This window comes from Pararge aegeria, chromosome 1 (genome assembly GCF_905163445.1).
Source record: "Pararge aegeria chromosome 1, ilParAegt1.1, whole genome shotgun sequence".
NCBI classification, from domain to species: Eukaryota; Metazoa; Arthropoda; class Insecta; order Lepidoptera; family Nymphalidae; genus Pararge; species Pararge aegeria.
Window position 1 is genome coordinate 20505812 of NC_053180.1, and position 16684 is coordinate 20522495.

The window sequence follows — 16684 nt, forward strand, 5'->3', positions numbered from 1 at the left end:
TATGGTGTTATTTATAATTTCTTCAATCCTTATAATAGAAATAAGAATAATTGTTAAGCCATTGTTCATTGTAAAGTAAACATCTCCTGAGGATGCTCCGGTTTCCGAGCGAACCGTGCGCAGAGGGTACATTGTCGAAAGTGTTTGGTGTGGAGTTAAAGGATTGAAGAAATTATAAATTATACCATACAGATTCTCCTGCTTTTCGCGGAGCATAGCAAATTAAGCTTCATTTTCATAATATGGGTTTTCGCAAAGTAACGCCTGCTTCTATCCAAAACCTCTACAGCAAAATAAAACATTATTTGTATTTATAAATAATTTTGGCATTTAATTGATCAATAATCATACATCGACTTACCAAAACATTTGGATCAACTTACGCCTAAATGAATCATTTGAAATTTACAAAATTATTTTCTATTTATATTAAGATAAAAAAAATAAATATCAACAATAACCTTTGAAACATAAAATAACAACAAAACCGCTCTTTTTAATGATAATTAGAGATTTCTTAATATCATTAAAATTGTAAATAAAACAATGCAAAATTGAACTCATGTTGATGCTCGACTAGTTTTAAACCCACTACTAGGTACTAACAAATTTTTTTGTGATAGATAGATACCACGATAAATTAATGAGCATGCAAAATAATAAAAAGTAATAATTATTATTTTTAAAGTCTAAAGAAGAATAAATATCTGGTGAAGAAAGCTTAAAGTTAAAGATATATATTTATGCAAGTAAAGCTAAAGAGTTCAGAATAAATAAGTATATATCTCCTAATTGGCTCATTAAGCATTACAAAAAAAAAAATTACAATATTTCTAATATACTTTAGTTTTTTGGGACCCTGATCTAGTCTATAGGCTCGTCAAATAATACTGGATTTTATTTCATTGTTGTTGTTTAAGGCAGCAGTCAGTTTTGGACAACAATTACAAGTGGTATACGACAAAAGATACCGTATTAAAAACGATTTGAACCCAGCGACTTTTAGGCCAACATTGTCTCTTAACGTTAACTTTATCCCATTTATGCCTTATACATTTAAGTTTTGTAGAACCATTTAGAACTAATGTATCAAGTCTTCCATTCAAAATGCTTCAAATGCAATTGATCAAAGCAAATTTGAAGATGTGGATGCAACACTGCAACGCTCTATTGCATTGCTTGATCCAAGTTTAATCACTTTTCTTTGTCAACTTTATCTTTACAATTACCATCCTTTTCATCACCTTTGCTAGCTGGTGCAATCATCAAGAGATTATTTCCATTCCTTTCACCTAAATTTCTGAACGGCATATGCCTCCAATTCGGGGGCAAATAATACTGGTTCCGCAAAACTTTTAAATGTTCTTTGCCGAAGAAGAACTCCGTTTTACTTTGGAAACTCCTTTGACAGTTCCGTCTATATACTACTTCATTTTCTTCATTCCCAAATCTCGTGTATTCAGTATCATAGGATCTCTTCGTGTCTTCGTCGTACGGTCTTTTGAGTCGGAGACGTCTTGAGGTAGGACTCAATGGAGATTCACACTTTATGGCTAGACCTGAATTTTCTTTATTCGTTCCTAAGCCATGGCTTTTTTGCCATTCGAGTACTTCGCAGAGTAGACCGATGTATCTGAAGACAAAATAAATTTGTCAGACAGACAATAGATTACATAGGAACATTCATCATCATCGTCATCATCAGCCTAAGAGGGCAAGACATCTCTCTGATAAGAGAGGACTTTTAAGATTAGAATCATAACGCTGCTTCTATGCGGGTTAATAAGCTTTAACGATTATTATAACATTTGCCATTTTAGTGACTATAGACGGAACTATTGGCTATAAGTGTACTCCGATGCACGGGAGTGACCCTCGCAAATTTTCGAACTCAGACCCGGCAGTGAAAATTTTTAACAGAAAACCGGGCAAAACAACTTTTAATTCTCACTATTCATTATGTTGAATATGACAACCACTATACCGATGAGATCCACTGACGACGACGACCTCGTTAAGACGTAGTTTTTGAGGGTGGTAGGAATTTCTGTATAAACAACATATATCAATGTCAACAGTGAAAAAACACTATATGTTAAAACACCATGTCATACCTATTATATCTATACCTACATAAATATAAATACATTAAGTAGGTATTTACGTAGGTATAAATCTATACCTACGTAAATACCTACTTAATGTAGAGTTTCAGAGGAACAAGCTTCTTTAACTTTTATTTTTAAAGTTCCAATATCAAATAACTCGGCGTCTACCTTATGGCCATCCTGAGTATTTCATTCTTTGAGAGCTTCTTGTCATGCGGATGAGTAGGCACTAATCGCCTCAGCTCTGCAAAGGCACCGCTGACGTTTTGCTGACGCCATCGTTCGCGGCAGTTGGTGAATAGCTTCCGAGGCGGTCTGAGTATACAGTTGTTCAGTGGCGGGAGATCTTCTGGCAGACTCTAAAATTAATTTATTGATTAGTAGATAGTTTAAGAATCTTAGGGTATTTCCAAGTAAATTTTCAAGTTCCGCAGGGTTGTAGTTGTGCCCAGCTGTCCAGGGAACATATGTAGGGTACCTGCACACTCCTGGCAGGTTGCCTGTCGTCGTCGCTGTCTGGCAGGCACAGGTCATCGCTCAGCATCTCGCTGTCTGGCTCCTCGTCCGAGCATGACTCCTGGTCGGAAGCCATGGAGTACACTGGAAGTGCAGATTCACTATTAAGCTACGGCCAATAAAATACTTCCTTACTGTGTTGTCTTGTATTGTATTGCATTTATTTCAGACTACGAAGGTCCATGTGTTCACAATAAACTTAATATCTATATTAATGTTACTACATACTAATGCTGACATCCAGTGTGCTTTGAAAACACTATCCTGACTGTCAGCTAAAACCTTCAGAACAATATATGACCTGCTCTCGATCCTACGTTTGATGGACGCGGTATTTTTCCTAATTAATGCCAAGAACCATCAACTCAGTTCTCCGCAAACATACCAGAATGCTGTCAGGCATCATAAAGTGTCCTTGAAAATTCTGTTCCAAGATTTGAAACCTTTTTTTGTTTAGTTTGTGGGAAAGCCGGAAAAGTGGCGGAATTAAGAGCTTACAAGTAACATGTGTTGCTTGTTGATCGCGGATTATAGCAAATTTAAGCTTATAGTTTATTGTACATAAAATAACACCTGAGCATTGCTATATAATCAATAACATAATAACTAACATACCTACAGTTAAATAAAAACATTTTATTTTGACCAGAATAATATTTGTTTTTTATCCCAATGTCAAATAAAAGAAAGACTATCAATTCAATGGTATTTAGGTCGACGAATTTGAAATATTTATTTGTGTTGTAAGGATACCTACACATTTTTTTAATTCGACTACAAGTTGTCTCGGCACTGTAATCTCGCCTGATGGTAAGTCTAAGATGGTAGCGGGCTAACCTGTTAGGGGGTATAGTAGTTATACCCCTAATCGGTTTCTAGGCAACATCGCACCGGAACACTAAATCGCTTTTACGTTAGGGTGGTAACAGTCAACAGACCAGACCAGAGAAAATTCAGAAATTATAAATTCCCAAATTGCCCCTGTCGGTAATTGAACCCGGTAACCTCCTGCATAAATTCATAGCGCTCACTGTTGTGCAAGGGAGGTCGACTGGTATTTATACTCGTATAATAAACAAAAAGTTTATATTTGATATTTATTGATGGTTTAGTTGCGGTGATAGCTTAGCGGTTACAGCTTCGGCCTCTGTTTCGGGGTCACCGAGTTTGATCCCCGCCACCTTTAACTTTTCGGAGTTATGTGCGTTTTTAATTTAAGAAATTTAAAATATCACTTGCTTTAATGGTGGAGACAATCGCGGACATCTTCTCATCTACTATGGCCTAAACCCTCGTAATTCTGCCGTAGTGGGCCGGCAAATGGTTTATCTTGATGAATTTAGCTAATTGCGTCTTAATCAAAGTTAAGTTAAAGCTTTCTTATAAGGCGTTCGGAAATGGACTAATGGTGCAGATAAACTGACTGGAGGTTTCATACAGATAAACAGTATCTACTGTTTCCCTGAAATGGAAAAATGACTTCTAAAAAGGGATAGCGTTAATGGCTTGTCAAAATTCACATTAACGACGATAAAACCACTGTTAAAGGCTAGTAATACATAAATAATGAGCGAACAGTGACTATTGTAAGATATCACCGGATGCCCGTATCAACGGACGCGTTATAAATAACATGGCGCATGGGAAGAAAGATACATGGCATGATATGTTTCGTAACTTAATTAGGCACATACACCTAGTAAGTATAATTCAAATAAAGAATGTATTATCAGAATCACTTTAAGGACATCCAATGTTAAGACGGAATGGCCGGAAATTAATATTTTAAATATTTCCTTCGAAGTTTGGCCATCCAAAGGGGCAATGCTGCCAGCATCTTAGGAACTGTACCTCATTGCGGTAGTTTCGAAGACGTTTTAGATTTTATTAAGTTTTACATAGATTAAATATATTTTAGATTATATTTATAAAACAAATTTACGCCATTAACTAGTTATATAAAGTTGAATGTTCCAGAGCATATTAAAATTAATTTACATAACCTTTGAAGTAAGACTTTTACTCCAGCAAATAATAAGAAATTCGTTCAAATAATTCAACAATTATTATTCCCTAAATGTAAGCCTACTTTTCTAGTTCAGTAAGAATATAAAAAAGTGCTATTTTATAAAGAACTTTTCCTACTGTAAGAAAAATGGAAACGCAATTTAGAAAAGAAGAAAGTTCGCTTGGGATAAAACGAATAAGTACAGATTTCAAAATATAAAAAAAAAATGTACTGTTTTAGGACTCTCAGCATTTCTATGGTATGCGGTTTATTTTTACCGGAATAATTTATGTCAGGAGTACCTAAACAGGCCTTGTCACTCTTAAAAGGGAGGATAAGTACATATAGCTTAGAAAGAAAACGCTTTTGGCTAAGCCTCTTAAACTATGGTCTACTCAGCCATCAATGGTACTTGACTTGCTTGAAGAGACTGTAAGTTTACCCTTTTGAACATAAAAAACATTTGTTTAGACATTAGTAAAAAGCGCCGAATCAACGACACGACTTTCTCCTTGTTTGTGGTTGTAGGTAACTAACAAAATGATTTTTGTTAGTTACCTACAATCTTATGAAGCGTGATACCGTACGGTTTTACAGGTATAATTTTTGTTCTCTTAATCTTTTACGCAGTCTGTACACTGACTAACTAAAATAATAACATTACACTTGTTTTAACAGTCGAAATAACACTGGCTTGTTAAAGTTGTTAAACAACGTTAGATATTTCAGCAGAAAAAAAACCAACACACAATTTCTTATCCTATTTTTCGGATAATACGGGTAATTTAAAACTGTGCTGCTTTATATAATTGCTTTAATTATTATTTTTTAAATGTTTAATCTTTAATAAGAAAAATCTAACACTTTACACAATTCAAACCTTTATTTCCACGAATGTCCGTCACTGTTGGCATAAAGGGTACACTTAAACAAACTGTTCAACGCAGAAACCAGAAAAACCTGATTTTCAAACACTTTTTTTACGAAAAGATCCTCACTGTATCGCAGTTATGGAACAACTGAAGAAAATTCAATTATAATATTCAAATTTCGAAGGGGGTTGAGCAAGCTGATGCCTGATTGGTGGTTTGTTGTGAAGGAATCAACCAATAGAATTGAAGGGCGTGGTGCGAGAGATTCAATCTCAATGCTTCTCAGCCTTAAAGCCTTTTGCAAATTCACCGAAGAGATTAAAAAAGCATGGATATTGCGTATAACAAAGCGTAATAAATGTTTGATAAAGATCGTAGTGGTACCAGTCAGTTATATAAAGTAATTATTTATTTATCAATACTCTTTATTTGCACATCTCTACAAGGTATAGAAGTAAAAGAAAAATAGAAAAACAGAAGCAGAATACAAAAGGCTTTATCGCTAAGAAGCGATCTCGGCCAGGCAGGCTTAAGGAATAGGAAAACAGAGAAAATAGACTGCCACTGCGGTTCATACTTAAAAAATATCTCCGTATGTATAACTACAAGATAATCCATAAACTACTACATAAAATAATAGTTAATATAATAAATATAAAAAAATGCTATGCCATATTAACGATACATTAATAATATTAAAAATATATCACAAGTTCTCCTTACTGTACAATATAGTGAGACATAGCAGCTTGATTAAATTAGCTTGTTAGTTATTTTTAGCTAGTTATTTTGTCTGCCGTATGTCTATTTGTTAGTCACTTACATGAACTATTACCAAAAAAACAAATTCAGACGCAGTTTCAGGGTGCTCTTGAATTAAAATGTATCTCAATATATCTATTTTTTTTCAATGTTTTACTACAGATTTCAAATTTTCAATTATCCAAATGTCCAAAGACACGTGCCAGGTACGTTTGAGTTTAAGTATTAGGACTTTACAGATACATATGGTACCTATTTGCAAAGTGCGATTTCGAATTTAGAACTTAAAATTACAAGTTATCTCATAGCAATATGTAATCAGAGAGCATCGAGAGTACGCGACGTAGATATGCAAAGGTGGCCTTATTGCTGCAAGCAATCTTTTACAGGCAACTGTGTCAATAATTATGACACGTTTATAAACGGGACCGAACAGCGTCTTAAGGATTGTGTTGCACCGAGGTGCTCCGCTTCGATTCCCTAATTTGGGCTGGTACGGATAATTTGGGAAAGCCTACCCTAAAGTATTTATAACTCGTACTGGGATTTTCTTCATTTTATATCATCTGCATACCCTGTGCATACCCTCTATGCACGCCACTGGCTGACGGTTGGTTACAAAACAATAGCTTCAACTATCATCGTTTGCCTTGGCCTATTAGTTCCCAGTAGCCCATTCAAAATTCAAGATTTATTTTTTTCAATAATTGACGCCCTGTTTTAAAGCATTGTTAAAACGTCAAGTCAGTTTGTTTGTAGTGACTCTACCACCGGTTTGGAAGGCAGGCTTTTGACCGTGCAGATTGCTATTCTTGTATACAGTACGCGACGTAGATATGCAAAGGTGGCCTTATTGCTGCAAGCAATCTCTTACAGGCAACTGTGTCAATAATTATGACACGTTTATAAACGGGACCGAACAGCGTCTTAAGGATTGTGTTGCACCGAGGTGCTCCGCTTCGATTCCCTAATTTGGGCTGGTACGGATAATTTGGGAAAATTATTTACAAATTACACATACTGTATCCCCACCCTCCACAATAAATTACCTTTTCAATGAAATAGTATCGCGACGATATCTCATTGAATTTATTAAAATTATGCCATCGAATAATTAAACAGGTTTTAAATGTAATTAGCTAGATGCCAACGTACACGAGGCATCCTGTGCTCTGATTGGCCTAATTGTAAGTGCTTATCGCTGCCACGTTCATTATAAAAAATAGTTAAGTTAAATAACAATTTATAAAATTTACAATTTATAAAACTTAGAACGAAAAACTTACTGAATTAATTTTTTTTTGTATATAATTGCAATTTTCATTCGATTTAAGTTATATTTTCGGAGTCTTTATTTTCTTATCTTAACAGTAGTTTTTGTAGTTTTTGTCATATGGGCATTTATGAAAATTAAGCTTAATTTGCTATACTCCGCGAAAAGCATGATCTGTATGGAGTTATTTATAATTTCTTCAATACTTAGACTCCACACCAAACAGATCTTAGGCAATGTAGGGTACATTGCCGAAGATCTGTTTGGTGTGGAGCTACGCACGTTTCGCTCCGAAACCGGAGGATCTTCAGGAGATGTTGACTTTACAATGAACAATGACTTAACTATTATTCGTATTTATATTATAAGGATTGAAGAAATTATAAATAACACCATACAGATTCTCCTGCTTTTCGCGGAGTACTGCAAATTAAGCTTGATTTTCATAATATACTTACCCAGCCCGCTTCGCTGGGCTAGATTTTGCTTTATTTTATTTAACCAATAAACTTACATCATTAAATTTTTAATTTAAGTCTCATATTATATTAAATCATTTATTTCTGTCCGTATGTATTCTCTTCTATTCTCTTCTCGAGCGGGTGAAGATCATTATCTACACCTATGTATACCCAACAATAGAATATCATCATAGTAAATAAAAGCTGTATTTGACAGTTCGACAGTTCAAAAATAGGAGTGCTCCGATCGTCATCAAACTTTACAGGATTACTCGCCAGGTCAATCCGGAGAGTCCCTGAAAGTTTCATTGAAATCGGTCCAGTTGTTTCGGAGCCTATTCAGAACATACCCACAAACTTTCTCTTTTATATATATATAATAGACTAGCGGACCCAAGCGACTTCGTCCGCGAATGAGTCGACTTAAAAAATTGTCGTAAGTTGTCGCGGATTGTTTGTATATAATAAGTAAACATAATATAATAAAAAATAGTTATGTCTGCGAAATTTGAGACAATACTCCTAAAGCTATGTGAGAGTAGGAACCATGATAGAGGTTAAGTATATTATATTATTACCTAACCATATCTTTCGTTCTTTATTCTTTATGCTTTATTGACGCAAATATAGATTATCTTGTATCTAATCTATATTCCGAACACGAGTTAAAATCTACTCTTTACGATACAATAAAGCTTTAATCCCGTCACGGCTCTTCGGCGATAAAACTTGTCAATTGTCACTTATTTCAAAAACAGGTTCAATACATTACAGGTTCTTTTGAAATATTAATTATATCTTTCCGAAAGATTAATTTGATCGGCGGTAGAGTCACAACGCAAGTGAAAGTAGATTTAGCTTTGAAGAAATCTTCAAGTATCCAAACAGTTTAAAATTACAATTTTGCAATTTTATACATTAAAAGCAAAAATAAACTAGCAGTGCAATACACTAGACTACACAAAATAAGCAATTCATTTAAAGGAAATGGGATACAATTTTACAATGAATTACCTTTTGATATCTTGCGGATGTTGCAAATTTGGTATTAAGCGAAAGCTTATAGAAAAGTCGTATTACAGTATAAAGGATAATGTAAACGAAAACAAAGCTTGGGTGCTTAATATTAAATTTTCTTTAAGCTAAATATTTAAATTTTCAAATGACAATGTGAGATGGTGATAACAAAAAGAAAACCCGGCTAAGTTGGTTGAGTTCTAGTGTAGGTTAACCCGCTACAATCTTAGATTGCATCATCATTTACCACCAGGTGAGACTGCAGTCAAGGGCTAACCTGTAGTGGAAAAAACCTCTGATAAGAGATGGCACTAGAAGGAAAAGATTAGTTAGATAAATATGCACGGGGTAGTAGTAAACAGCACCCCTTTGGTAAAGGCTTGAGTGGACATAAATCAATAAATATTTTGGCAGATTTCACAATCCCAGTAGACGGGGATTGTTTACTCAAAATGACAGTTTTACTACAGTTCTTTTAAAGTAAACACATTAGCATAATGACATCTCTAACCACCCCATAAGTAATTACTTCTATCATTAGTATGCACAGGACAAATTACTTGTATCCTTTCTTTTCTTTTTTTTTTTATATAAGTAGTTTAAATTGTCAATGATAAGTTTTTTGTGTAACTCGTACTTTATATGTTTATTAAACAAGCAGTACATAAAACACTAGCAATAAAATTGGACTGAGACCCTTATAGCACGCACTCTGGCACTAACTCCACAAAAGTTTTGTTACTACCATTTCCATTACTAAGCAAATATTGTGAGACAGATATTTAACACGTCAAAATTGGCACTTTTAGGAATATTATTATGGCAAAATAAGTGTTATAAGCTTTTAAAGTTTTTGTTTTAATTTTGTTGTATAATTTTTCCTTCGTATTAAGTACGAAAACCCTAAGCAATTGTGGTAAATGTTATCGTTTATGTATAACTAAGTTGCAACTTCAAAAAACAAACAAACTTTATGTGATATAAAATTACGGCATTACTCTTATGTGTAATAGTACTGTTTGTTTCCCTGGAAAAGCTAATAAATAAATAAATAAAAACTGCCTGCTAAATACCTACGCTGCTCAAACATCCCGATTATATGTATTTAGACTTTATTATGATCGCTCATTAAGAGAGTTTAGTAGTAATAATTTAAAACGATAATCAGGTATTTTGTATTCTTTGCAGTAATAAATAGGTCAAACACAGTGGCTTTAAAAATATATTTTGATACTGGATCTGTACCCTATATGCATAAGGTAGCAAAAGCAAATTTTGCTGTATTTTACCTATTATTGAGCGTGGAATGCCATTTTTCTCCTAGAATACTCCATGTATAATTCTTTACCTGTATAAGCTATATAAAATCGGTCAAGACGATCTGAAGATTAACCCTTACGATTTGAAAGGTTATTAACAAGAGGCAGTTTTTTTCCAAACCACACAAATGCTCTATTTTAAATAAAAGTATATAATATACAGATGTACAAATTAAATAACAGGCAACATAATCAATAATTATTAAATGACATTTTTATTTTGTACTATTTTTCACAATCTCGATCTTACGAAGTACATCCTATTACATAGGTAGTTCTCAGTTATATTTGTCTTTTGTGTAAAATAAGAGTAAGGAAATCGCATTAAATGCAAGAAGAACCACAAAGAATTCTGCAAAGTGAACAAAACAATAGAGTTAAAAATATTTACGCTTCCAACAAAATTCATAGCGGTTTAGATACGCACAATTGAAAATCGCACAGCTATTTGTGTTATTTGAGATACATTTAAATGCGTCGTCGAGATAAAGAATAAACTCAGTCGCGATTTTACCGCCCGACGATAAACACGGGGCGTTTATTCTGAATGATGAATCATCGCGTTCATTTTCGATAATTAACTATATTATTTAAATGTGATAAATATTTATGTGCCATAATTAAAAGACTTATAAAAAACTTGAATAGTGTTTATTAAATTCTTAATAATCCAACATTTGTTTACATTAATGAATAAAATATCATAATAACTTTTAATAGTAGTTATTACTGTTGACGAATTTTAAATAAAATATTATTATAATTCAATATTATTGGTGATAAATATATATATATTACAGAAAGTATAGTTTTGAAAGTGTACATATGGCGGTTGACGTATTTTTTTGTGAATAGCTTTAACAATGTGTGTCTGCCGATTTGAATATTTATTTTAGACCTCACGTCGGTCGATAAACTGCGATCGCTATACCTAACACGTGTAAGTTTCAGTGATACTACGTTAATAAGATTATACCTATTACTGTTGTTTTGAATTTTATTGCGGCTCCGTTAGGGCCCCAGCACATCATGCGGCTATACAATATACGTTTTTGGCAAGCGAAGAAGAAGTAAAGCCTCAAACTAAAAGCATACTGTACAAGGCGAATAGAAACCGTGCGTCTAGTCGCAGAAGGATTACCTCTAAGCGATTGGAGCGATTTAGAAACGTCACAGTGTGACAATAAAAAAGTTTTAAGTGCCCATATTGTCTGCTCGTAATCAACGAGGCTGCAAAGTAGACTGCTGAAATATGCGTTTCTAAACTTATAATGATTCAAAAGTTCTGTTTGATATTTTCCAGATATTTTCTTATAGATCGAAATTCTGCGATAAGCGAATTGAGGTTATACGGCAATTTTTTTTATGCGCGCCTAAAGAGCGGGCGTTTGCCTTTGTATCGTGCTGTATGCGCGTTTTTATATGTCAGCATCATCAACCCATTTCCGGCCCACTACAAGGCACGGGTCTCCTCGGTGAGAAGGGTTTAGGCCGTAGTCTACCACGCTGGCCAAATGAGGAGTAGACTTCACACGCCTTTGAGAACCTTATGTAGAATTCTCAGGCCACCTTTAAATCATGTGATATTTATATTGCTTAAATTAAAAACGCACATAAAACCGAAAAATTAGTGGTGCGTTCCGGGGCTCGAACTCAGTCTCCACGAAAGGAAATCCGAAGCCTTACCCACTAGGATATCACTTTTATATATATTTTATATATAAAGGTCTGAATTCATTATGGTCGTTTAATGGTGACTGAAATTTGATATACATCTTAGGTTTTTCAATGTCAACCCGCGTTGGTTCACGCGCATAAAATGTCTACTTCATGTGTGTAGGCTCTATTTATTAGCACTACTTTAAATTTTAAATTAAGTTTTATTTCACCATTAAGTGTGTTATATCGACATATAATTACAAATCCACGCGGAATTTAGGAGCGAAGGTAGGAAACAGACCCTCAAAATCTTTCGCACCAAGTGTGACTATGTAGTTCAAGGCTGAAAAACTCCAGAGTATTAATATTCTAAAAATATCTACATGTTTTGCTACTTACGTTAAAAGTTCACATCTAGTACGTGTTTTTATAGATTTATTTAACGTAATCTGATAACGAGTTTCTTCCTGTAGCTGGTAGTACGTAGCCTTAACGGAAACTGAATGAAATAATAAACACTGGACCTAAAAAAGAAGCTTTATAGATGATATCACTGTCGAATATACTGCTTATAAAAACTTATAAATAAATCTTTATCAAATTTTGGATTAGCTTGTACATCAAGCAAAGCAAAATTGTGTGTTTATTACCAATACCCGTCTCAACCGTTAAAGCGATATTGAAATAGTTCAGCATAAATCTTTCAATACTTATTCAAAGAGATAGTCCTACTAACTAGGTATACTTTAATGATTATAAAAAACATATTTTAATCATCGACATTATTAATCGACATCGAGAATTCGATAGTTTTCTGATGATTGCAAATTCACACTACGAGTAGTAGTAGAGTAATACAGGTCATTACTCCGTTGCCAAAACTCGGTCAAAACATGCGACGCGTGCGTGCATCCGTAACACATTGCTGATTATAATATTATATTGTTCCGTATGGAATCCGAAACTATAAAATCGTGTTTGTTATCTATAACTAGTTTTCACCCACAGTCCAAACGCGCAGAGTCAAATGTCATGATCCCGTTGATAGGTCAAAGCTTAGTTGTTCGCTGACTACTGCTTTTCGCCGCAAGAGAAGCGGTATCCGACTGTCCAAACGTGGCGTTATTCTAAGTCGAGGTGCATCCTAGAGATGACATCTCACATTTCTTCTTCTGATTGCTGGCGAATTTTGTGGCACGACGGCCATTTACTATCTGCTGTAACGTCGATGTTTTCATGTATATATATTAAAGAAATACTATTGCTTCTTATTGTAGCGGTGGTTAGGACTTTTCACTTTCGATGGACCGAGTTTGAATCCCAGCACGCACAATTAAGTTATTAAAAATATCACTTGCTTCAACAGTGATGAAAAACATCGTGAGGAAACCTGCATGCCTATGTGTTCTGCATATTGTTGTCAAAGGCGTGTGAAGTTCACCAATCCGCTCTGGGCCAGCGTGGTCTACGGCCTAAGCCCTCTCATTGTGGGAGGCGACCCGTGCCCTGTAGTGGGTCGGTAAAGGGTTGAAGTGTGTGGTAGTACTTCCGCAGACGCGGTCTGTCACAAAGAGCTATTAGTTTTTGAGACAGAGCTTAACAGAGCAATAAATATTACTCTATTACTCATAAAAATATTCATCAGTTATTTTAGTACCCAATACCCATAAAAAAGCGACGCTTACTAAAACATTGCTGTTCATCACGCCAACATTTTCCAGTAGTGGGAATCGAACCCAAAACCTTGGACTCAGAAAGCAGGGTCGCTGCCCACTGCGCCAATCTGCCGTCAAATGTATTTAAAAGATGTCGCTTTTTATGCTTCGCTACTTGATATTTTATCCCTGCATACGAAATACATACATTGCCAAGACATTTATCTGTTTATTGATTTTAAAACTCGGTAGAAGAAGGTGGAAGAAAGTGGTTTACGAACCGGTGTTTTATTATAATCACTCCTAAATACATACTTAATGTTCTTAAAGTGCTTGTGAAATTACCCCACTTGAAATAAATGTATTTGTATCTGTTTACCTACATTTCAGATGGTAAATCGGTCTTTGAACTCGACATTAACTACGATTGACTTTATCACATTACGTAATGAACGTCGTGTACGCGTGGCGTACATACGGCCTCGTGCATGGGTATGAGCGCCCACCATATACTCGTAACATAATGCGTTAATACAGATGCGATGCCATACCATACTTAAGTATGGCATTAGATGTTACACTATAAGGGATACATTAAATAGTGAATATTTAATGTATGCCTAATAGGTAGGCTATAATATTTGTTATATGAGTTTGTAGGTACCTACTTGATGTTAGATACTCCAATTGCTTTAGAGATTTTAAAAATCATTTTTTATTTCTTTTTATTAAATTACAAGCTAATTTGTAATTTTATGGGCACACTCTCACTGTTAGGAAGTATGGCAGTTATATTAAACCCCTAATCGATTTCAAAGCAACATCGTACCTAAACGCTAAATTACTTTGCGGCACGTCTTTCTCGGTAAGGCTGGCCCAATGTGACTTGGTAGACTCCACACACCTTTGAGAATATTATGGAGAACTCTGAGGCATGCAGGTTTCCTAACGATGTTTACCTTCACCGTTTAAGCATTGTGATATTTTAATTGCTTAAAACGCACATAACTTAGAAAAGTTGGAGGTTGGGATTTGAACTCGTTCCCCCAAAGTATAGCAAAAGTCCTACCCTAGGCTATTACAGATTCTACGCGCTTGATACGTATATTATTTGGATATTATTCAAATTCGAAATTCTAAATTCAAATTCGAAATTCATTTGTTTCAAGTAGACCTAATGTAAGCACTTTTGAAACGTCAACGTCAGTTTGTAGTGACTCTGCCACCGGTTCGAAAAAAGAAAATGGCAAGAAACTTAGCCGTTGCTCTTTTCTAACATCATTTTATCGTTTTTCAATCTCGATATATGAAACTCTTTTATTTATATTTTTCTTTTACTTAGTTCCACCAGCGCCAATGATCGGAGAGTTGGTAAAACTGAAGAAGATATTTTTTTTTTCTTTTCCCCGGCGTGAAAATTGCCCATGCTATAGAAATAGAAATAACTTGTATCAAAAGAAAAAAAAAAAACAATAAATATTGACACAACCCTATTTACCTTAAGGGTTGTCTGGAGGAGATCGCTTAAAGCGATAAGACCGCCTTTGCGCATTTTTATTCTTCTTATATTTATGTTTTCAATTTATATTATAAATTGTGTGCAATAAAGAATTTATCTATCTATCTATCTATTTACCTTATGAATAATACGAAATGTGTAAGCACTGATAACAATGTTAAGGAGTCGTTGGTCCAGAACACACGCTTACAAAGTGACTATAGTTAGCTAATAGGTACCTATCGAAGTACTTAAGTTGTGGAGGGCTTAGATAACCTAAATATGTAATTATTATTTACTTGTCGTTTGCAACGATATGAAAGTAAACAAGTAATGGATAATTTGTATTGTGCAGACCCGTATACCTTATTATTTATAATTTCTATATAAAAGGCCTGTAATTGTTACTACCGTTTTCTCGACCTCCCTTTAGTAGAAGTCCCGGGTTCGAATCCCGGCAGGGGACATTTGGAAATTTATAATTTCTGAATTTTCTCTGTTCACGTCTGGTGGGAGGCTTTGGCCGTGGACAGTTACAACCCTAAAAGAACGAAAGATGAGCGATTTAGCGTACGGATAATATGGGTTAAATAATAATAATTAATTTTCTATAAATTATATATTTTAAGTTATTAGTTATTTTTCAGTTTAATATGGCAGTGAGCTTCAAAATAAATTAAATTTATGAATAATATCAAATATTTGTTAATTAGAATATTTAAAACTTTATCTGCTTTATGAAGAAGTTTAGCAGGATATCTAGGCGGATATTTAAACATCACTTTTAAGACTGTTCTCTGAGCCCTATCTAATTGTATCATAAATATTTTAGCTGCGCCACACCAGTAGGGCTAGCATGCGCACCACGAGTTATCTCTACCCTTTACTCGCATTTTTTCTATGGCGATTGATTGACGAGATAATGAGTACACATAACACTCTCATGGCGCGCAAGCCCTACACGTCAATATAATTTTTTGAGGTTGCAATATTACGAAGCTTGTTCATTATTATACAATTTAAAAGCGTAGATAATCCAAGCTCAAAAGTCCTTTTTCTAAGTTCGACGCAACAACAATTCACTGAACTTGATGATCAATCTAAGAATAATAATGATGTTGATTACTTTGCTTAAAGATTTAATCAAATTCGCCTTCAAGAAGCCCGCTTATCAAAATAGATGTCTACATTTTTTTTTGCAAAGTTTACAACCATTATCGGGCTTCAATATTACGCTATCAGATCTAAATGATACTGTTAAGATTGATATATAGATAGACAACTATTTATAGTTGCCACCCCGATACCACGCAGCTAGATCATGTTCTAATCTATGATTATAAACCTACACTTCAAAAGCCTAAAGAATAATGATAATTTAATGCTTCAGACGTCGCGGGACCCTCGGAAAAGAAGTTCCCTTGAATATACCTAAAAAAAACAACGGAATTACTCAGGATTAAAAAAAAAACACCCGGCTAAGTTTGTTGTGGGCTTCTTCTTAGACCAGGGCGCGTTTGGAACCCTCGTAGCTTT

The 16684-nt window shown here is 34.6% G+C and overlaps 2 protein-coding genes across 3 annotated transcripts in view; one reads left to right on the plus strand and one right to left on the minus strand.

Moving 5' to 3' along the window:
• Positions 1-923: 923 nt before the first annotated feature.
• Positions 924-5640, minus strand: LOC120624395. The gene is made up of 4 exons (XM_039890915.1): positions 5513-5640; positions 2587-2708; positions 2277-2467; positions 924-1633 (listed from the first exon to the last, which is right to left on the minus strand). Exons 1-4 carry the CDS (start codon positions 5544-5546, stop codon positions 1195-1197), a joined length of 786 nt encoding a protein of 261 aa, XP_039746849.1. The 5' UTR covers positions 5547-5640; the 3' UTR covers positions 924-1194.
• A 5467-nt stretch (positions 5641-11107) lies between these two features.
• The window catches only part of LOC120637852, a 29133-nt gene continuing 23556 nt past the window's right edge, over positions 11108-16684 (plus strand). For both annotated transcript variants that reach the window (XM_039909899.1, XM_039909890.1), the window contains exon 1: positions 11108-11276. The gene's annotated coding sequence lies outside the window, so the exon portion shown is untranslated. The remainder of the gene's footprint in view (positions 11277-16684) is intronic.